Raw genomic sequence first — 24433 nt, forward strand, 5'->3', positions numbered from 1 at the left:
AAAATCTGTGTATAGTTATTTTCGTGCTGTGTTTCCTTGTAATCGGAGAACTTTTGCCCTTTTATAGTGCTGTTTCACTGAAAGTTGATGCCGAGGTCTCGGAACAAGCACTTTGCAGGAACATAAACTACCATTCTTTAGACTAATATAATCTTACATTGGTCTGTCAAGTGGACAGTAATCTCTCAACCCAAGTGAAATAATTTGGCTAATCAACTCGGGGCTTGCCGAGGATTGACGATCAAAATCTATCACAGGGGTTGAAATATCTCTGTCCACCTGACTGGCACATGTAGTATTCTTTTTTCTCCCATACTTGAACGAGAAATGGTGAAAATTCAGTAGACATGCACGTCACTGTGCCTAAAAATGATCGCCGTATGTATTTATGACTAGCGCGTGTGAGCTGTCTTTTCCCTAACCCAGTAAAAGACAGAGTTAACTTTTCCCTAGCAATCGAGGGATAACCTTGTAAAATATGGAAGAAAATGTGCATCTCGGCCAGTTGCAGAGCCCAGCTCCTTCCACACAGGGGCGAGCACTCAAAGTGATTGGTACCACTCTCACCAACGTCTCTGTGAGTTTGGTCTAATACATTTATATCTAGTGTACCTTAATGTACGTGACAAAATTGAATGATATCAATTATTTCATACTAGAATTGGTATAAATGCAGGTTTCATTGATTTAAGAGTCCATCGAAAATATTTTAGCTTGAATACTGCTACGAGTTTAGTAATGAATCAGTTTCTACAACACTAATAAAAAAGAAGGAAGTATCATGTAAACGATATCATTTTGGTTTCAATGGGTTTCGTCTTAAATAATTTTGCGACTTATTATCGTTATTAATTGAGATTCAATTATGTGAATTTTCATTATGTTTTACTTAATAGGCACCAATTTGGAATATTCAGACAAGAAAGCTCGAACACTATTTTTTTAATAATGCAGGAAACATGACATGATGAGTTATGCGTAAAGCAGCGATATCGTAGTGATGAAACTGATAAAAGAATTAATCATTGTTCTGAAAGATAATTTACGGTAAAGCAACATCCGTAATCCGAACATTCAGCATATTTGCTGTTTCTTTTCTGTATCCCCAGTTACAAAATAAATTGCAAATACAAAAGAAAAATAGATTTCGAACAGTCATGGTGTACATTATGTAGATATAATAGATAAGGTTCTTGCGGTTTCATATGGCGCCTAAACGTAATAATGTAATGTACTTTACATTTGTGAAATGTGCACGCCTTATTTTTTTTGCTGCAAATAAAAACATACAAAATTATAGAATAGATAGCCACCCAGGAGAAATTAAAAGACAGACGTTTAGGAGCGCTATGCATATGTTGTCCATAATCTTGTTCCGCTAACATTCTTAAAATCACTTTAAGTATAGTACTGAATGATTTGTATTGCATTGTATTGAATTTGTTGTATTGTATTGTATTGTATTAAAATTACTAATAGTCATTAAAACGGATTGAGACAGAAACATTTCGTTACATCACAACTTAGCATTACAACTGAATGGATTTAAACAGGTTCGTTCAGAAACATTCATTAGGGAAGAAGTGTTTTTAATATGTAGAATAAACTTTGACTAAACCACGGGTGGTAAGAATTGCGGGACATGTGGATTGAGTCCTTCAATCGATATCGCTGAATTAAAGCGGGATGAATGTTGTATTAAATGTTCACCTTTTCACCAATAGTAAGGAGAGTATCAATCTTATCGTGGATTGAGAAGTGTATTTCAAATTCTTATTCCTCTATACGAGTGCTATGTTCTCTTATAATTATTGTACTACCAGTATCCAGATTAACATCAATGCCTTGCGGGCACCTTGTTTAATCAAAATTTAATCTATTCCGTAAAGATCGACACTGAATCACTTGAAGAAAACAAGTAAAAAGATGCTATTGAAATGAAAAACAGGTTTATACTGATATTACAAATGCGTATTCGCACATGCGTTTCAAAACTAATTTGTAAAGGACATGTGGTTAGGAAACCAATATCGCTATTGGTGTTATGTATGGATAGTTTTTTTTAAAAACTAGGATATTTGCTAAGTACACTAGCAGTATCACAAATGATTTATATAATATCTTAAAACAACTTCATCACATATTCTCATACATCTCATGTTTTGTGTTGTGACGAAACATGATTTCGATACTATATTTGTCCGTCAATGTATGCTATTTAATCATAGTATCGGAGGCTCACTCACATCAAGCGACCCGAGACATTTCATACCTGCGCACAATAGATGTATACAAACATGTAGACGAACTCGTTCTGTCAGTGTTAGTTTGGACTAAACATGGTCCTGTAGAAGCTGTATATATATATAACATAAAAATAATTTTTTGATGTTACTTTGAAATTTATTCCTTTCGGATTATAATTATACTAGCTTTTTATCTCATTATGATCCTCACTATTGTGTTAATTCGTTATATCAGTTAAATTTGATACATTAGATGAGTTAAATACAAAATAAGCATACAAGGATAACAGCTGCATCAGGTGACAAACGATATCGGAATGCAAATGTGTTTCATATTAAATCGGGTCGAAAATAAGAAATGCTCCCTTGAATTATCGCCACTCGATAATACTGCTAGCTAAACTCTCGGAACGTATTTTCTATATATGAATTTACTCTTTTAGACCAATTGATTCTAAATAACTTTACACTACCCGCAATATTATAGCCATACTATTTCCAAAAATCAATTCGTTATTCCACTTTACAGATAAACGGTGATTCTGTTTTACATGATATCAAATTAAGGTTTAATTTGACAAACCCTTATACCATTTTATACTTAACTAAGTCGACATACATAAAAAAGTAAAGCTATTATAATGAGATTTGCATGTTTGTATTCTTGTTCCAATAACGAAATGTGGCGGTATAACCAGTTAATACAACAAACTCATTTACATTTTAGTAGTTAGATTAACCACACAGTGTGACAGATTTGATCAAAGCATTTATAAATAATCGGTATATAGTCTTCAAATAGGAAAGACATAGTCTCAAATCAAAAATGTTTGCAAATAGATTTCTGTACCTTCATGATTACCTCCCGTATATGGTGTGTTGTTCGTCTGAAGTGCATGTGTATTTATGAGGCTGTAGTGTACTCGTGTTGTGTCTTTTGTCATACGAACTATGATGTGTCTCAGCCAGGAAACATAACCCAGAGCCTTCCTCACACGGGCAAAGGGTCAGGAAGAAGAAAGATAGAAAGAGAGAAATTAAACCACCTTTTACAGCCATGCAGGTAACATTGTAACTTTATCTACCGCAGTCTCCCAACACCACACACACACACACACACACACACGTCGTATAGAAAGGAGGTTGTCCATAAATGACATTAGCTGTAAATGGGATGTTTTAGAAATAAATGATCACCTAACCAGTTTATCAATTGATTTATCTACATATGTCATGAGATTTAATTACAGTGTATAAAGAACTAAGTACAGATATATTTGAGTTTGCTGTACAATGAAGTAGACATTTAACCGTATTTTAAATGTGTTCTACTTTAAATCTGTGTCACTGAACATAAACATCTAAGATTTACAGTTGAATAAGATCAGACTTATTGCAACTCTGCAGCTTTAATCGAGGAAGTAAGTGTCGCCATACGTGGAAAACAAGACCGTAAATCTAAATCCAAATCCACAATCTTGGATCGTGGAACATTTAAAAAAAATGGACCGTAAAAAAAAGCTTGCGTTCTTAAAAGTAAGTTATTCTGATTTGCCCCTATTGTGCATCGGTGTGGCAATATACCATTTCATGAACCTCCAAACGGTTGTTGAAATAAATTACATCAATTGACGGATGTTTTTTTTTGTTATTGATTCAGTGCTTTACCTCTAAAGACAAACATTTTGCGTTTTCTTACCGACACATATTACAGATAGTTTAAGTATCTATAATATATTTAATGCACATGTACTTTTAAGAGCTGATATAATTTGAAAAGAAACGAAGACACAATATGAACATACCGCAGCCTTCTACAACGTACAGACAATCGGGAAACCTAGACTAAGCTCTATTTAACAATACTAATATACTGCAGTCTCCCAAAACATCTGCACTTCATACGTGCAACACACATGCACTTCATACGTGCAACACACCTGCACTTTATACGTGCAACACAATTGCACTTCATACGTTCAACACACATGCACTTTATACGTGCAACACACCTGCACTTCATACGTGCAACACGCCTGCACTTCATACGTGCAACACAGCGCATGCATGGGCGGCCGTCCTTACATGGCACTAGCTATTAATAGGGCGTTAATTAATGAAACAAAGATGTATGTTAACTAAATAAAGAAGCTAACTGGACTTGTATGAGAAAATCGTTAGTGATCAATGATTGATATCAGATATTGGAACACATCCCACAAGTCATCATGTATTAAACAAATCACTATTCATTAAACTACCCGGTAACGTGTGTCAGGATAGACTACATCCCTAAAGCTATTAACACTATTATGATTAAATCTGACCGCCATGTCGACATAAAGCGTTTAGTTGATCAGTTGTCTTACTCCATTGTGAGTGATAATTGTTTAATTCCAATATCACATCCATCCGCTGTAGATAGCGATCTCGTCACCTACAGATTGTTATCCTTGGCAAGGCATTCATGGACACGCTTCCCATGGACCGCAATAGAGCCGCGAGTACGCTATGCCATTCGTTTTCTGAAGCTTGGAGGGAGTAGATTCACAAATCCGACGGTATCAGATACAGCAGCTGGGCGCTGTAGTCAGCAATAGTAACGTAACTTGGATCACCATCTCTAGGATTGCTGTGGACCTTTACCAGCAAGGCAATAATTCGCACGTGGAGTTATTTAAAGAAAATAATTACATTTGGAATGTGTTTGTAAATTACAGAATTAGAAACATGTTTTATAAGATTGTCATGACACAATTCTGATGTCTAAAAAGTGCACGCTTCTTTCTTTTTTATGTAGTGAAGTTCTGAAGATTGTTTTACTACAGAATGTTTAATATGATCCTAAGGAGAAGAAAGTGAACAGTTTTACGGAAATCCGCACTTTGGTTGAGTTTGTAATAGTAATATTGTGAGATTTAATTAAAAATTACTCTCCCTCCTGAATTATTGACTGATATCCAGATTGCCAATGATTTGTAGGCCCGCTCCTAAATGAATACACGAGATGACGCATTTGAGATAGGAATATCAACGGATGTCTCCATGGTATATTATCGTCACACCAGTAATGTAGATTTGTATTTCTAAAAGACTAGCAAATTGATTTCGTAGGTTTTGGTTGAGCAATAATAACTATTACTAAATATTGAACACTAGATATATGATGTAGACAATTTTTTTTATCGTTTCCGCTATTGAAACGTACATCTTCTCTCGTGTATTGATTAACATCAGGAGTGACCAGTGGAATTATTTAATTGATCGGAGATATTCCAATATCATTCAATTCACAGAGGACAATTCTTATATTGCATAAATGACCTTCCAATGACGATGTGTTAAAGGTCAAATATGCATATTGTTGACAGAAGGATTGGTAAAAAGCGTCAGTTGTGTGGATTGGACTGGTGAATCTATCGGAATGGGTCATGCCTTATTGATTTGACAATGTACTGTTGACAAGCATTCTTGATGTGGTTCAGTGATAAATCTACGTTGTTTTAGAAAAAAGACATTGAATGATGACTGTTTTACTATCAGCTTTTCGTGTCCAAAATACCTTGATGTTTTACTGAGTTTTGTGACCATTTAAAACATCGACATACTTATCATACATTGTGTACCATTTTAAAGCTACGTCACTTGTACTTTCTTATGCTTCAATATTACGTGATAATGTGACAATCATACTGTCTTTACAAAACTGCAAGCCTGGAGGAGTGTTGATCTGTAAACAACCTATTTTCCCTACATCCGGAAATAAAAATGGCAGCCATCACGGCTTTGCACGTGTCCGAATTAATACAATCAACAACAGTAGCTTTCACGAACGCTACTAGTTCGTCAAATAGTACTGATGTCGGGAAGGAGTTATCCGTACTTCTTCCTACGTTATGGAGTGTTCTCATCTTCGTGGGTACCGTTGGAAACGGACTTGTTATATATACTGTCGGAAAGAACGGCGAGATGACAGCGACGAACTGCTACGTCCTAAATTTGGCGGTGGCAGATTTGTTGTTTTTGGTTGTTGTCGTACCCTTTACGACCATTGGATTCGCTACATCAGACTGGATGTTTGGAGACGCCATCTGTAAAATTTACGTCTACATGATATACGTAAGTACGATAAATATGTTGTAATGTGATATACTGTATATTGGGTATATTTCTTGGGTAGTGTATTTTCGCGGTTTTACAGATACCTCCGAGTCCGAAACACCAGCGAAATTTTTACTGTATACTCTATCCACAATGGTCTCGTTTATATTGCAAATTGATAGCGCAGATAATTTTAATATCATTGACATCAAAGTTTTATTGATATGTAATTATTACAATTAGATGAATTACCGCGAAATATAAAGCGGTATACAGTAGGTGTTTTATTCTTATAAAGTAACCGGATACAAATGTATTGGAATATTTTACAATTTGACCATCATATTAATAATAATCTTTAAACAATTCAAAAGGAGACAAATTTCGCTATGTGCTAATACAAACGATCAGCAGCACACGAATATTAGTAACGAGCAATTAATTGGCAAACATAGCTGCATTACAGTAAACTGTGTGGTAGACAGGTTGCGTACTGTATGTGAATTATTACATGCTATGTTTTGTTTTATCATATATCAGTTTGTCTAGGGAGAGATAGTATCAGCAAGGTATTTGTCAATTCAGTATATTTGCTGATCGTTTATGAAACTGTGCAATATACGTGCTTTGTAACGCCAAGACATGGCTACGATCTAAAGGCACAGTCGTCATAAAATTACATGTACATGGGTTGGTGTAGGTTGGTGTTTTGTCTCCGGATACCTCGGCACCTCTGCATCGATTATATCCTGTACCACCTACAGTTAAAGATGCAAAGACTTATTAAATTATACGTATCAGAACCAAAAGTTAAGAAACAAAATTATTCGTTATGGTAAAACGATTCCATAAAATGTATCTGCTGAAACAAAGTTCGATGTGATTAAGCGGACATGGGCTAGACGTATCATGTTGTAGGTATAGGATACCGATTCATGTATCCATGAACATAATAACCAAGGACAGGATATAAAATACAGGTATATGTAGTAATAGTCTGTTATACGGGACGATTGATGCTACATCACCGACGTCTATCGAAGTATGAAGCATTATTCATAATACGAGATATTTAATAGGAGCGATGCCAAGGACTCTTAATAAGTACAAGAGTGTGTGTTTGGAAATATCTGAGTTGAAATCTTTCTCAAGATGTTTCTCTGCTGTCTTCGTTTTAGTGCCTTCGTAATTAACATTCAGCGTCTCGGTGGACAAGTGCGAAATCCGAAAACGGACTGTATTATGAATAAAGACAGTCGATAATTGAAGCCCATCCAAACTATCTTCATTTTTTAAGGCTGGAACATACTAGTTCCAAAGTTTGATGGGTTGTTGAATTGAAAGCACGCATGATGTACGAAGACAAAGACAGTGTATACTATAAAAGCTTAGACTGATTATATCGAGGTAGATTGGTAATGTTCTGGAATGAATATGTCTATATGTGATATTATGTAGCGAATTCTTCATAGAAGAAAGTCAGACTCTTAGATTCACTTATTTGATTGAACCTAGAAGTTACACGCTCTACCAATAACTATGTCTTTGCGTTCCAGCCATTGTTAATTTGTAAAAGAAATGTATAATTTCAAACTACGGGAACAATATAGCGTCAGGGGATTTAGATTATACTCTGTATCGGAGTAATTAGATAACATACTCTGCTCGAGCTAAGTGTATGAGAGGCGGTACAGATGTTACCGGGAATCCTATAATTGATCACAAGTTTTATTTACACACCGTAACGTAAAACATATTACAAAGGCTGGAACTTTGTACGTGTGTGTATTGCGTCGTTTTATCAATAAAAACCAATCATTGTTTGTTTCTGAATAGACATGAAATACAATCAGGTTTTTTTCATATAAATAATACAGCCGTTTGGTTTAACAGGGAGAAGTGAATTTCAATGCCTCAAAGGCCGAACCATTGTATGTGCGAGAATTGTGTCGTAATATCAAAATTTAAACCAATATTGTTTGGGTCTGGAAACAAGTATTCTTTCTATAAGTTTCCCTAGGAAATGTTAATAACTACCCCGGGTCTCCGCTCTAATTATAATCACATGGCAAATGGAAATCTGGTAAAAATTGTTTTATATCGTTAATTAATAATTGATATTCTCTTTTAATGAAAAAGATAAAGAGCTTTGAAAGAATGCATGTTTAACTTGCCAGGACCTCGGACCTCACACAAGAAAATCACACGATGGCGAGAACAAACTTTTATTTCTATTCCATGTCATCCTGTGTACTCCTCTGTGGAGCAGGTTAGAATAGTGACATAATACAATTTCAAACACGTCTCTGGTATCCAATACAAAACTTACACATTTATCATATACCATTCTCTGGAGTGAAGGATTAACAATAATATCACTTAAAGGAAAACATATACATTTCCGGATATCTTTCAACCTCAGTCGACAATAGTAATCGATGTGGCAGGGCATGGAGAAGATTAAAGAACTTTTTGATTGTTCAAGATTTTTTGTTTGTTTGATTAATTAACGTCCTATTAACAGCTATGGTCAAGTAAGGGCGGCCTCCCATGTATGCGGTGTGTTACGTGCATGTTGTGCGAGGTGCGTGTTTTGGGAGATTACTGTATGTTCATGCTGTGTCTTCTTGTATAGTGGAACTATTGCCCTTTTTATAGTGCTATATCACTGAAGCATGCCGCCGAAGACACCAAGCAACACATACCACCCGGTCACATTATACTGACAACGGGCGAACCAGTCGTCCCACTCCCCGTTTGCTGAGCGTTAAGCAGGAGCAGAAACTAAGAAACTACCACTTTTATACACTCTGGTGTGTCTCGGCCAGGGGACAGCACCCAGAGCCTTCCTCACAGGGGCGAACGCTCAACGCAAGGCCAAGAGTGAGGCGGTGCCAAGGAAGGCATTAGGAAAGATAAAGTCAGTTAGGAAGAAAAGATCCTAAATTTAATCGCCTTTTACGATCATGCTATAGGGGCAGCGGGTACAACGCCCTACCTAAGAACTTTGTGATTGTTTTACTGATAAATTGTTTTAAGGCTGTGGGTATTGTTACGCAATAGATTATGTAAAGTAATAGTGTTTATTATGAGCAGACAGGCAAGTCATAAAAGCGCTTGTAAACGAGTTAAATTTCAGTTATAGAGCATACTAGATATAAGGAACAATACTGGATATTGACAGGTACTGATATAGGATTGAATTCTAGACAATGGAATCAAGTCCTACATTCCATCAAATGCAGTGAACAACTGAAATCCTTTTAATAAATAATCATTATAAATATTAAATTACTCATTTGTATATATCAGCTAAAGCTTTTTCGTTTTATACGATGTATTTAGACTCAGTTTGATGTTTCAATATGTTGATTTCCCGTTTCTACTGACATGATTTTCCACAAAAGAACAGCTGTTACGTTTAACATACGATACTGACACAATCCATTTCTCAATATGATTTAGTGTAATATATACTAAATGCATCATTAGAGATTAACCTTATTTCAAACAACCCGGGAACACCCTGTGGCTTTGTTAATTACCTGGACGAATTATATTGCTAGTAGCTCACACAGAACAAAACAATAATGTCACTGTGTTTAGGGTTCAATATATCATCGGTCGGTCTGCATATCAATTATGGATACACTCTCTATGTGATCTTTACACCTATATTATTTCATTCTCGTCTCGTGTTGATTGTAAGAATTTTCCACCCTAAGATTGTCCAGCCTACAGATATGGCCAGAGAACAACTCTGAATGATATGTTTTCGAACTCTGCGTTTTGCTGGTCAAATCTTGAAAGCCTTGATAATTTATATACGACGAGGTTAGGTTCATAGATAGATAATCTTTTCAAATGTAAGTCTTCAATCCTCTCTGCTTTTGAAGCGTACATGTACCTTGTGCATTTCCGGGGTAGGACATTTTCTTTAAATGATTTATTCCTGCACTGAACAACCAATGCCCTGCAGGTAGGGCGTTAGAATTGTACCTGCTGCCCCTATTGCATGATCGTAAAAGGCGACTAAATTTAGGATCTTATCTTTTCTATTCTTCCTAACTTACTTTATCTTTCCTAATGCCTCCCTTGGCACCGCCTCACTTTTTGCCTTGAGATGAGCGTTCGCCCCTGTGAGGAAGGCTCTGGGTTCTGTCCCCTGGCCGAGACACACCAAAGTCTATAAAAGTGGTAGTTTCTGCTCCTGCTTAGCGTTCAGCATACGGGGAGTGGGACGACTGGATCGCCCGTTGTCAGTATAATGTGACCGGGTGGGGTGTGTTGCTTGGTGTCTTCAGTTGCATGCTTCAGTGATATAGCACTATAAAAAGGGCAACAGTTCCACTATACAAGAAGACACAACATGAATATACTGCAGTCTCCCAAAACACGCACCTCACACAACATACACGCAACACACCGCATACATGGGAGGCCGTCCTTACATGGCCATAGCTGTTAAAGTGTACACGGAATGGAAAATGATATTTAGATATGTTATTCTGTTTGATCTCCTGACAAGAATGTTGAAAACCGCATCAAAATCGGCCGCTTCAGTACCGAGATACCGCCCTCCGAAGTGCTCGATTTTTACCTGTATATCAACTGCTAATCAGGGAATCGGCCGCTCACGCTGATTTGGGGAATAACCGGATGTGACGTCACGAGGACAACGGCAGTGAGGTGTTTGGTAGTGGGGTTATAGCACAAAGGTGGACATATATGTATTCCTAAAATGGGGTTACGAGAATTTTACAGATATATATACAGTATACAGTTATGGTGACGATTTAATTATGTATAATAGGAAATATTGCAACTGAAATCATGCTAAATACATAAGTAGATTAGCGGAAATTTTAAGTTATTTATGTTTCTGGTATAAGCCAGGTGTACCTTGTGTAAAAACTTTTAAGTAGAGATCTTATCTCTGTTTTAACAGCTTAATAAATTATCAAACCTGGAGAATATTCAATTTTCATAATGTCATATAAAAAGAGACGAATTCGAAAAATGATGGTCATATAATTATCCATTTGAATATGTTTCTGTATAAATAAAAATTCACTTGGCCTATGGATTTCAAGAATCAGCATAACGAAAAGAAAAGGTGTTAAATGTATTTCATAGTTCAATACACGTAAATATCATAGACATAAATTGGTAGGGCAGTGAATAAAAAAAAATAAACCACTTGAGAAATTGAATTTAAAATACATAATTCATTTATAGCTGTAACGAGTCTATCTTCCTTTTATAGCTACATGTACATATACATGTATGAGAACATATGTTATTTTAACAATATTCAACAGTACATTTATTGGTCATATAGATTATCATTATTAGTATTATATAATGATCGATATTGACCGAAATTCACAAAGAATTGATTATCCAAAATCTAGCAACTACCAGAAATATCAAAATTCTGACATTGTGCATCATATTTGCATTGTTCTTTCTCGACATGCCATTTGTAAATAATTTTGTAGTTTCTGTTATAAAAATACATATACATATAACTAGAAATATATATACGAGACAAATGTATACATTGGTCATTCTGAAATATACAATTATGTATACATCTAGTGATTTATACATTTGTTATATGTTATGTTCGAACGGTATATTTTACTGTAAACCAAGGATTTATAAGTGTAAACAAATATGACATAATACAACAATTAAATGATGGTCCAGCGCTAACTTACCTGTAATCTTACTTTTGACAACTGACGTGAGCTAATCAACGAAGCGAGACAGGTCACTAAACACCTTTCTTACGTAATCTGGTTATTAGCCCCCTCATTAGTCTCGGTTGACCACGCGTTTTAGTTACTGCAGTATACAGGTAAAGAGATAAACGCAGCACGACATTGGCTATTCGGAAGTTCTGATTTTGTTCTGTACTTGATATCTGCAACTTGAATTAGACTTAGACATCTTCAGTCTTTTTTTCGTCTGACTCGTGCATGATTTATTTTTTTCAATTAAAGACACTAATAAATGAACTTGAGCGAAATATCAACAAGTCGTCGGATGTATTGTATTATATGAAAGCTGAATGTATTTCGTCAAAAAAATGGATCGATTTAAGATAAAACGCAATAAGTAGATGCATTTACATATATGCAAAAAAATCTGTTTAGAATCATAACTTAATTCGTATGGGTAGGTTATATGAAAAAGTCAGAAATTTGTAGAGCGGGTTTTGGATAACATAGTCAAGAATCCTTTACATAATATTCATGTATAAGTGGTTCCAAATACCGTAGATTTGCAACGTATGTGGATTATTATACACATTATATTGTGTATAATTGTGCAGAAATCGCGCAGAAATGTTCATTTATCTACGAGTTGACAGGTACATCAATATATGCATGGTATAAATCCCTATTTTCAAGCGTATTCCAAACTCATATCTGTGATTGAGGATAATATTAAATAGGTATCGGACGTGTACACAGGTACTTGTGTCTGTAAAAATCGATATTTACAAACAGATAGTTTATATTAGATGGCAGACACTGAAAATCGCCACTCTATCTTATGCGAGTAGAATCGGTCCCGTTGTCCTCGTGACGTCACAGGTCAGGGGTCCCGAATCGGGGTCAATGGCTTGGGGCTTCAGGTGTGTTCTAGAGAAAACGCTATGAAACTCGTACTTTCTCCATTCTAAATTTTATACAATGACACATTTATCAAGCCTTATATACCAAACCATTCCGTGTACACTTTAATAGGACGATAATTGATCAAACAAACAAACAAACAAGTAACAATGTCATTTTAAGAACGGCCTCCTGTGAATGTGGGGTCCTGCGTGTGTGAAGTGCGAGATGCGTGTTTTGGGAGACTGTGGTAAATACATTTGCATAATAGAACATTTTTTAGTGCTATTTCACTAATTTGGTTTGGTTTATTATACAGCCAGGGTCATGTAAGGAAGGCCTCCCATGTGTGTATTGTATAGCGTAATTGAAGTGTGTGGTGCGTGTTTTGGGAGACTGCGGTATATATATATATAATCACTGAATACCGCCTAAGACACCAAGCAACACAACCCGCCAGGTCACCTTAGCCCGACAAGGGGAAATTCCCGTAATGCCGAGCGCTTACCTGGAGCACAAACGACCACTTTTATTGACTATGGTGTGTCTACAAACATCCCCGCACCGCAACCCATGACAGGTTGTCCTTTTATAATTATATATGGCACAAATACTTAAAAACCAGCTTATTAATTTATACCACTCTACATGATTATACTAACAGTAAATTTAGCCTTAAGCATCCTTGAATAATGTCAGAAAGATTCAATAGCCATATAATGGAGATATATGCTCGACACAGCAGCAAGTGTCATATCCATTTCTAGATACGTTCATAAATACATTACGATTATCTGATGGTTCATTTGTATATCCATCCTGCACTGGAATTTGGATCGGTAAATGGACAATGGATCAAAGACATGGGAATGAATATTTACGAGATATTTGTATTCGCAATCGTATTTTCCGCCCGAAATCATTCTGAAATACATAACCGAGATTGTAAGCGGCCATTTTCCGTAGGTGACAGTTGACCTGCTGTTTACCATGACGAGCCGAACACAGCTGAGAAGAGCCGATCTAAATTACTTGAGTATACATGTCCTTGCATATTGATGACCCGACGACCTTGAACATATTGACCTTGATTGACCAATCAGCAAGGTTCAATGCCTATTCACTGGCAGCCCTGAAAATTGCACTGGTATACCTAAACCAAATTTTGGTAAATCGCGACATGAAGTCACAGTAAAACTCCGCATGTCAACACAGAATTGTAGTAAGTCGCCGTAAAAATAAGTTTGTATACAGTATTGTTCAACTCGTTTGCTATTTCTTTTTCTAAAATAGCAACGTCCATTTGCAGTAATGGTAATGTTTGGTTTTGTATTATATTCCAAATAATGTTATTCAAACTAACATGCAATTTATGAGACCTATTCACTTATTTATGAGGATTGTATTCATCAGATTTCGATTACTCGGTAGAAGTCAACAACTTCCTGGTTTGCACTTGCATGAGACATGTATATCAATTAGGAAGTCACGACAGATCTCAACATTGCATTTATTGTCGTTAACACACCGTTCAGTCCGATTGTATAATATGGTAACTAGGTTTGAAGTTTCTATAGTTATCAAACCTCTTATCAATAAGTTATGCTGTTATCAATTTACCCTACACAATTTAGACATTCTTCGCTTGGAAAAAATACAATTTAGACAAAATGCTTTACAATATTACATCACGGATCCATTTTGTGAACTTGAATAGCATATAATTGGGATAACCTGCAGTGTCAAAAGGAGTCAGAGCAGACCGGAATAGGGCCTCCGAGACGTCATAGCAGTATTGGATTAGAATCCTCTTAGCATTGTGTGTATCAGCATTGCTAAAAATGGTCCTACGGGACTCGCTCAAATTCATAACTATGGAATATAATACGGAAAATCGCTATAAGCTGTCATTGAAAGTCAATGCATAAATTCAATTTGGTCTAGGCGATTTTTGGTGGAAATTTACGCAACAATGTCAGACAATCAGTGGATGCGTTTGTTAACTTATCGTTCTCGTCTGTTTCCTGTAACTAACATATACGCTGAAGTGCTTATATTTCACTGTTTGACATTTGGAATAATTTGAATTTTCGACAAGCGATGTTTCAGTGACAAGAGCACCACACATAGTCTGTTAAACTCGTGGAATTGGCGGAACTTGATACAAACCAATCACGCGATAACGTGATTCGGCGTTCGAGTGTTGCGTGGCTTTTATTATAACGTAATGGTTTTTACGCTGATTAAGAAAAACTATTGCAATTTAACTCTTACTAGAAGAAGCTTATTTTGTCCGCGTTTTTGTTGAGGTTTTAACGAGGTGATTTTCACTGCAATAGGAAATGAGTCGGCGCCAAAGCAATGCTAATCAACACTTGAAATCGTGCATACCTGGTGTCTACTCTTTGATAGCAGCAAAAAATGACATTGTCAAATGTTGATGATCCCTTTAGTTGACTGTCTGACGCTAAACATATCCTACAGGACTCACATATCGTTGAGATGCTCAGATTTTCCACAGTTCTCATTTGCAACTTAATATTTTTGTTTGTTTGACTAATTAACGGTCTATTTACAGACAGGGTCATGTAAGGACGGCCTTTCATGTAGAGATATGGAGTTTGATTTTAAAAGTCAGTATTATCGTTGTATATGACATTTAATTGCAACAAGAGCGATGGCCTAATAACACTCCCCTGGGGAACGCATGGACAAATGTGAGCTCCCAAGCGCAATGTTTACCTATTTGTTCTGTTTTTGTCTTTTTTTTCTGTTTAATTAACTTCATATTAACAGCTAGGGCCATGTAAAGATTGCCTCCCATGTATGCAGTGAGCGGTGCGTGTTTTAGGAGACTGTGGTAAATTCGTGTTATATCTTGCTGTATAGTGGCATTGTTGTCCTTTTTCATAGTATCAAATAAATGAAGCATGCTGCCAAAGTCACCAAGTAACACATCCCACCTGGGTTTATATCATGAGATGTAATTATCAACATCTAATTATTGATTTTATGTTTGTGTTTGTAATCATAACGAAATGTATATACATATCTTTCTGATTACGTGTGGTAATGGCTCGTTTCAATTTTTTTTTATGGCGCAATATTTTGAACCTTATCACATCATACGTCGGCGTGCCGTTACATATATAATAATTCCGGGAATCGGACAATGGAGAGGGAGACAATCATTATAGCATACCATAATAGGAGGTCCAGGACCATAATTGTCAAAGGAGTTCTGAATCAGAATGTCACAAATATAATATAAATATCTGAACTACTGTATGTATACAGTAAAGACAATAGCATGAATGTCATATATTGGTATCAGTAGTACATGATTAAGTTTGAAATTTAGATTTATGAAGACTATACATATCAGGGAGTTGAGAAAAAGAGTTTTGCAATTTTAGTAATATGGACCCCACCAACCAGGCCCCTGGGACCAGTCAAAACCAATGGTTGTTATGTTTAACTGTCATCTTCTGCTAACAGTTCGTACCAGGTCTGGCTAATTCCCTAGAATATATTGAACAATAATGCACAATAATACTCAAAATGCGTTTCCATGTATACACATATCTACAAAATAGTGAACTTCACCTATCCCCAGGGCCATTAATTAGCTTTGTGACGGACTTTGTTTTTGTCTCTAGTAGAGAAGAATTGTTAAGTCAATGTGACCCTTCTGGTCCCTCCCGCAATCTCTTTCGGGTTTGGTCTATATAATTCACAATTTTAGTTGGCCTAATATCATATACGATTTGTCTTTAAAAAATCGTTGAATTTGCTTAATTAAATCTGAAGAGGATGTTAAAAATGTAAATTGTTTATGGACACATTACGATGGACTATTAGAAGAGTTTTTTATATGACCTAAATCCGGCTTTTCTACCGCAATCACTTGACGGTAGCATTGCGTGTTATATATCCAAGTTGGAGTTAATAATCCCAATGGCCTTTGTCTTTAAAGTGCAAGGCATTTGACATTATTAGTGGTGTTGATAGCTGGGACGAGTGCACCGTGAAACAAGCATTCATCAATTGTCTGGTGATTACGCGGAATTAGGTGTTAATGAACACGATTGTGCACGACACTGAGCAAATTGTTTCAAAGATTATCTCTTTGACTGTGATCCATTGATCTAAAGACGTGTAACGAATTACTTCGGCATCTCATATTTTACAGAAATTAGCAACTTTTTATTACAAATTAAAGGTGTGCTTCTTTTAAGATTCTTGGCAGATTGCCTGTGTTTGACATTTAAAATGGACAGAAAACTAATACAAAGCCTGTTCGAAAAATAAATGGCATCGGCGCAAGATTTGTTGGATAACAGTACGACTGATTCCCTTGTAATAAAATTAATGTGACAAGGGGTGTTATAGACCGTATCTGTGGCAGTGTAAGATATACAGATTATATACAGAATAAACTATACAAATGAATTCGCTATCACAGCGAGAGAAAAATATATCTTGGTCTTTATTTCACACTGCTAACAATGGTTCCGTTGTGACAGTCAATGTGTAATTTTTCGAAAAACATGTACGTCACAATAGACATATCTATACCTTAACAGAATACAAAACCCATAAAATACAGGATCTGTCAAGTTTCCCTTCATATTAGATTTATGATACGAGTTTAGAATTTTCCCGAGTCTTTGGCGAGAAAGAAATGACACATTCAAACATCTAATTCATAAATTTAATATGAAGGGAATCAAATAACATATGATTAATATTCTCCTTTCTTTCTTCCCGTTTGGAGTTTCCGCCAGAATACTATCAATTTTAAATGCAAATTATTTATAAATAAATGTTGAAATTTATCAATTTGGTAGAGCATGAGCGACTACACATGTGACATTTTATATTGTGACGTCATATATTGATGTTTGGCGCGAAAACACACACCCCAACAGTCATATATAGAGAGCAACCAACTAAATGATTTTACATAGACCACAGTGTTAAACTTTGTTAAAGTTTTGTACTGTATTATTAAAACAAAGAAATATTAGTTAGGTATTGTGTTCTATAATTAAAGTCTAGGTTCTCATATAACACTAGATAGAAAAAAAGTTTGGGTCCTTCTGCTCAAACTCCAACCAGGGTAGCTTTATTGAAATCAGGCGCATTTTGCACTAAAAAATCCGGAAATTCTAATGTTTTTACCTATTCATTATCAAAATTGATATTTTGAACCTAAATCTCAATATGAATTTCCAAATTGATATCATGGTTATCTAGGAATAATTACCTGTCAGAAAACATTTTTACTTTTGAAATTCATAATTAGCCAGCCAATCAGCGGCCGGGTTAAAATTCTATCCTGGGCTCAATCTTGTATACACAGGGGCCATTTCGAAGGTCTTTTTTATTTAGTTGGTTGATCCCTTCACAGTTGTCGTCATGTATAGACTGGAATACCTGCCTTCGTACCAATTTTCGGAGCGAAGCCTAGCGGAGAGTAGGAAAATACGGCAATCAAGTCTATCGTCATACAGGACTGTCGTTTTTTCACCGCTTTGATTTTATACTGTTTGATTTCTAAGATTTCTCATTGATTATTATGTTCTAACCGATACAAGAAGGTGAGAATTTATATTGATTTTACACACCGTTATTAATATATAAATTAGTGTGGTGTTGTCGTTCAATTCATGTTTTCGTAGTAAAAAAAAGTAGGTCGTTTACCACGGGTAGAATTACGTACCATTCATCAAAATCAACCAATCATAACGCAGATAGGTTATATTACACGTGTGTAATAAATAAAAGCTATGAAATTGCTTTATTTGATGGGAAAACACGAAAGTCTTATGATAATGTTATCAATTATTATTAATTTAAATGCATAAGATAATGTATATGAACATATGGATATTTTACTTGTATCATGGATCTATGTCTAATAATGTCGTAAATTAAAACTTGTAACTGATGTTAAAATAAATGTTTGAAGAACCAAAGCTAAAAAAAACGAACGGATCACTACCTTGCTTTTCAAAATAACTATACCATTTGGTTAAATATTGACCTTATATATCGAGTACACATTAAACCATCGCTAAGGTAAGGTTTGTGATTCTGGGGTAAGCCTTTTTTACTTGAAATCATTTTCTACATTCATGTTATATTGAATTGCACTATAAGTCAGAGAACAAGTGAACGCTGATCAAATACAATCTGAGCTATGGTGTTTACACAAAAGAACATCTCTTCATTCGATTTTGAACGCATGTCAGACTCGCGTGTCTGATTCACCGTGCATAGTGGGTGGGGAATTAGGCACATTGTGTATCTATACAGTATCCCGGAAACCTTAGTTGGTGCTGTCAAAACCAGCCGTTGCTGGCAAGATTCGAAGATAAATTGAAGTGTGTTTGGCGGTACAGTTTCATCTCTTATTCCTTTTCTTCTATTCCCAACTTGGTTGCTGATATTGAGAAAGCAGTCATTCGTAGATATCTTACAAGCCCAAGTACGCAGTACAATATCAAAGATAATTATACCTCTAATCTTCTTTTTTATTTCAGAACGTAAAGCATTGTTTACGTTATATACGAAAACATCTATTGTACCGCATATATATATATATATATATCACTTCCGTGGTTTATACGTATTGCATCATCGATAGCATCTTAGCCAACATATTTCTTTGTTAGGAAAGATTATCTTTATATTCAGTTTTTATTTTGTGGATATTGAGGCCAAAATAAATTGCATATTATTATGCCAAAGTGCATCCTCGATAGTCCCGAGGTTCCGATCACTTACGATCTCTACACCCATGGACTCTCTTATAGAAAACTGGAGACAACACAACAGAACAGGTAATTTAGTCCTTTGATGCACATCAAAAGAGCCATATAACGGTAAACTGTGGTTGAATGCGTGGCTTTGAAGTTGGACGTCGTTCTCTGTAGCCTTCCAAGGAAATTTTGCTGGCCAGTGAATGGTTCAGATATTTTTCTCTGAGCTACCTTCAGTTTTATTGAGAAAGAACAGGGGTGGTGATATCGTAAGTGATCGTAACCCCTGGAGTATCGACAATCGTCATAGTGTTGTTTGATTTCAAAATATTTTTTAGGAAATGTACACGAGACTTTCCTTTTGTGGTATATCACATTTTTATAGTTCTTAAAAGTTAACAAACTTAAGAATTAATTTGAAAAAAAAAATATTTTGGTTGACTGATAGTAGAGATACACTTGAGCGATTAACATGTGAACGTAATAAAGGAGTGAGACGCTCGGTTGGTCCGTTTTCAGTATAATGTGGCCGAGTAGATACGATGTTCGATGTTCGGCGCAAAGAACACAAATATGCCACAGCCTCCAAAACATAAAACGCACTCGTTATGTATAGAGTGTCGTTAGCTGTTAGTAGAGAGAAGTCACTTTCACTGTAAGTGTAGGTACACAGTGTCCTGTCGCCATTACCTTGCAATTTTCAGCAGTGTGTGTCCTTCACCGGGGTGTTAAACAAACACAACCCGCCCTACAGTTTCTAACACTAATCGTTGATACTCAATGCTATGTCTCGGCATTATGAGAGTTTTCATTTCAGATTTTTGTTCCAACTGATAATCAATGGGGTATTCAGAGAATTACCTTACTGAGATACCACTAATCACTCCCGTTTGATATCTCATTTGTCTGATTACCATTATCTATGTGTGTTAATGTATGGTCTTGTGACGTCGGCCGCGAAATTGTATCCCCACTTTTATTGTTTTATGCTGTTAACAGCTTGTCTGGGGCTACATTAAAGGCGATTTGATCACAAGCAAATCTCAATAACTTCGTTAAAATGTCAGACAAAGACAATTAGAGATTTGTATTCATGTGATTTTTTTTACTATCATTCTTATGGGTTTTTTTCAAATCATTAAATCTTACAGGCTTAGAATACTCCAGTGAAGCATCAAGACAGTAATGAGATAAAAAGGTTATCAAGTTGAAGTGATTTCCCCTGTTCATGTCCAATTATCAGTAACAATGGAAATATGTTAATGATGTAAATGATATTTTCCATAATTGAAATTATCCCTGTGTGACTTGTATTCGCATTCAAACAGACATCAATTAAAAGGTTTCATTTTCAACTCTTCTTGGAACGCTAAACAACAGTCGTACACGTTTACATAATAAATTATGACATATTTGCTAGATGCTGAATAAACTTTAAACTACAGATTTACACATAAAATTTACAGAATCAGTGGAACCTTTATTCGCTCACATAGCATATGCATCACTATGATATGGGATTAGCAATGACGTGTTTATTCTCAATATTCGTCACATGCGCCTGCTAATTGTGACACATCTACAAATAGAATTAAAGCAAGTGTATATGTTTCTCTATCGCAGGAGTGTAGTAATCTTAAAAGTCATTATGACATTAGAAGATATATGCTCCTATTATTACAAACATCCAGTATTCTTCAACTTAACATAATAGCATAATACCACAGTCCTGCAGTTAGGGCGTTAGAATTGTACCCACTGCCTCTATTGCATGAACGTAAGAGACGACTAAATTAAGGATCTTATCTTTTCTCTTCTATCTACCTAGCTTTCTTCTTCCTAATGTCTCCCTTGACACCAACTCACTTTTGGTCTTCATTTGAGCGCTCGTCTGTCAGGTAGGCTCTGAGTTATATCCCTTGGAGAGACTCATCAAAGTCTATGAAAGTGGTGGTTTCCTGCTCCTGCTTGGCGCTCAGCATATTGGGAGTGGGACGACTGGTTCGCCCGTTGTTAGTCTAATGTGACTGGGTAGGATGTGTTGTTTGGTGTCTTAGGCGGCATGCTTTAGTGATATAGCACTATAAAAAGGGCAACAGTTTCACTATACAAGAAGACACAGCATAAAAATACCAAAGTCTCCCAAAGCACACCGCTCACGACATTAACGCTACATACCGCATACATAGGAGGCCGTCCTTACATGACCCTGGATGTTAAGGTGCTAAGGTCGATTTTTCGGCAATTCGTTCAAAGTTTGAAGAAAGCATAAAACTTTGCTTATGGCTTCTTTGGGACATAAGGTTTCAGGAAAAAATGGACCCCAAAAAATCAGAGTCCCAAGCGGCCGTCATATTGGTTTTCAAAATGGCCGCCAAAACTACCTTCTGTGACCCATAACTCACATTCTATAACAGCTAAACCCAAACTTTAAACGTCTACACCCATATTATTGATACTTAGGAACATTCTCGTAGTGTTAACCTTCATGTAGAAGGACCGCCATTTTGTATTTCAAGATGGCTGCCTACTTTGCGAGCAATATCTTTATATATAATGCATTTAAATGGATAAGCTGATTTTAAGCAAATACAGTGAGAGTACTTATATTTGTGTAGTGTTTGATACATAAATAATTTGATTCTTATTTTAATATCAACATGACCGCCATTTTAAAATCCAAGATGGCCGTTTAAATTAAAGTTGTTTCCATATTATTGGTACTTATTATTATTGATACTAAGGATCATTCTGGTAGTGTTAAACTTCATTTAAATGGACCGCCATTTTGTATTTCAAGATGGCCGCCATCTTTACGAGCTATATATCTTTATGTATAATGCATATAAATGAATAATCTGACTTTAAGCAAATATAGTGAGAGTACTTATATTTTTGTAGTGTTCGATACATAAATGATTTGATTCTTATTTTTACATGACCGCCATTTTGAAATGACCGTTTAAATTAAAGTTGTTTCCGTATTTCACTCTGTAAGTGATCGAGCAAAAACTCAAGTTACCACTCTGAAAAAGTTGATATATATGAAATTCCTTAAATTGCAACTCTGCAAGCGTCATCAGAGGATCATCTTTTATTGGCTTTATCGAATTCTCAAAGGGAACATCCTCAAAGTCGCAAGTCAACAGTGATTGACCAAATCATTGGCCATTTGACGTCTATTGCGATCAATAGGGCGTATTCTCTTCTGTTTTTGACAGTAAATCCAGTTGATTTCTTGCCACTACCCATTACTTTCAATGTTGGCAATAGCTTTTAAGTTGAACGGACAGGAAACAGGAACACCCATTCCTACATTCTAGGGTATTGGTATCTTCTACCAAACCTTAATACTTCGTCTTCCTCCTTTCAAATCCTTCCTCATAGCGTAACTCCTATGGAACTGTCAAGTCATCCGTAACCACTTGAGAACATCTAGACACATTTCACCTTATGGTATCTGAGAACACAATCCACCTTATTTCTCATGTGTATGTATAAATTCCTTCTTTAGATCATACAGACGTCTGTCATCCATATCTGCCTTTAGCAAAGTTGATGAAAATGTTTTCTTTTAGTGGTTAGGGCTTCTTTGTATTTTTTCTCTTTTCATGATGTCTGACAATTTACTTAGCGCATTCTCATGGCAACCGCTATACCTATTTTAAGGAACTGGGGTTGTAGAACGCCAGAGTTCTTCGTGGGACAATCAGCAGCCTGCACTATCGGTCCCACTTTTTGTCATATATCGACGTCAACCAGAACAAAATTTCAGATGACCAATATCTAAGTTAGTTTGCTGTCTATGTGGTCCTAATATTATTTATACTCTCTATCATCTCCATTGTTTGCACTTAGTTTGAAGGCTTATGTTCTTCTGTTCTACATCGCTGCAATATATTTTCACCCAGTACTTGGTGCCGTATGCATGTTTTACTGACGGTGGCTATGCGTTTTAGGTGGATTTAGTTTGCATATACTGAACTGCTAGCATAGCGCTTCATATCTGTTCTTAATTCAACACCATAATTTGTCTTGATTGGGAGTTCTAGCTCGGAGGTTCAGCTAACAGTTGTAAAGTTTTCACTTAAAGGTACTAATGACTATCTTCGCAACGACTTGTTTGTGGTTAATTCTAGTGCCACTACTGTCAAACTGACAGACGTACCACAAGGGGTTATGTCAGACGAGGTAGACATCCAAGCTTTGGTGGCAAAACCTTGCTATGAACTTACTCGGAGTCCTTCCTTAAGTGGAGTCTCCTGATGTTGGAGTCGTTCGGGATTACATCGAACCAATTTCCCTGACATTTTTTCTGATTATTAACGATAGAGGGAATGTCTTCCCATTGAATCCACTTCAAATTGCCTGAGATACGGTTGACGGCCGGGCATGAACGTGCTTATGCAATATAAGTGCGACCATCTCATCAATGAAGCCTCCTTTGGAAGACGAATCCAAAATGATATCCTTACATTTAGTACTTCTTCATGCAGGTCTGATATTTCTCCATCACAAAAAGTATCCCTCGGATGACTTCCAAAGTGATTTCGGTTAACTATTTTCTGATAATTCCCTTGCTGTGGTCAGGAATAGAGGTGTAATATCATCCATATACATTAAATAAATGTAGTTGCAGTCATAATAAACCATTTGAAGCCTTGAATTCCTTCTTTCTTTAGCCAAAATATAT

General features: G+C 36.0%; 1 protein-coding gene across 1 annotated transcript in view; it reads left to right on the forward strand.

Annotated features, from left to right (window-relative positions):
- Positions 1-4636: 4636 nt before the first annotated feature.
- LOC138314790 (G-protein coupled receptor 54-like) overlaps positions 4637-24433 on the forward strand; it is a 104237-nt gene continuing 84440 nt past the window's right edge. The window contains exon 1 of the mRNA XM_069255336.1: positions 4637-6365. Coding sequence (XP_069111437.1) covers positions 6015-6365 — 351 coding nt within the window. The 5' untranslated portion in view covers positions 4637-6014. The remainder of the gene's footprint in view (positions 6366-24433) is intronic.

Source organism: Argopecten irradians, chromosome 2, assembly GCF_041381155.1.
Source record: "Argopecten irradians isolate NY chromosome 2, Ai_NY, whole genome shotgun sequence".
NCBI classification, from domain to species: domain Eukaryota; kingdom Metazoa; phylum Mollusca; class Bivalvia; order Pectinida; family Pectinidae; genus Argopecten; species Argopecten irradians.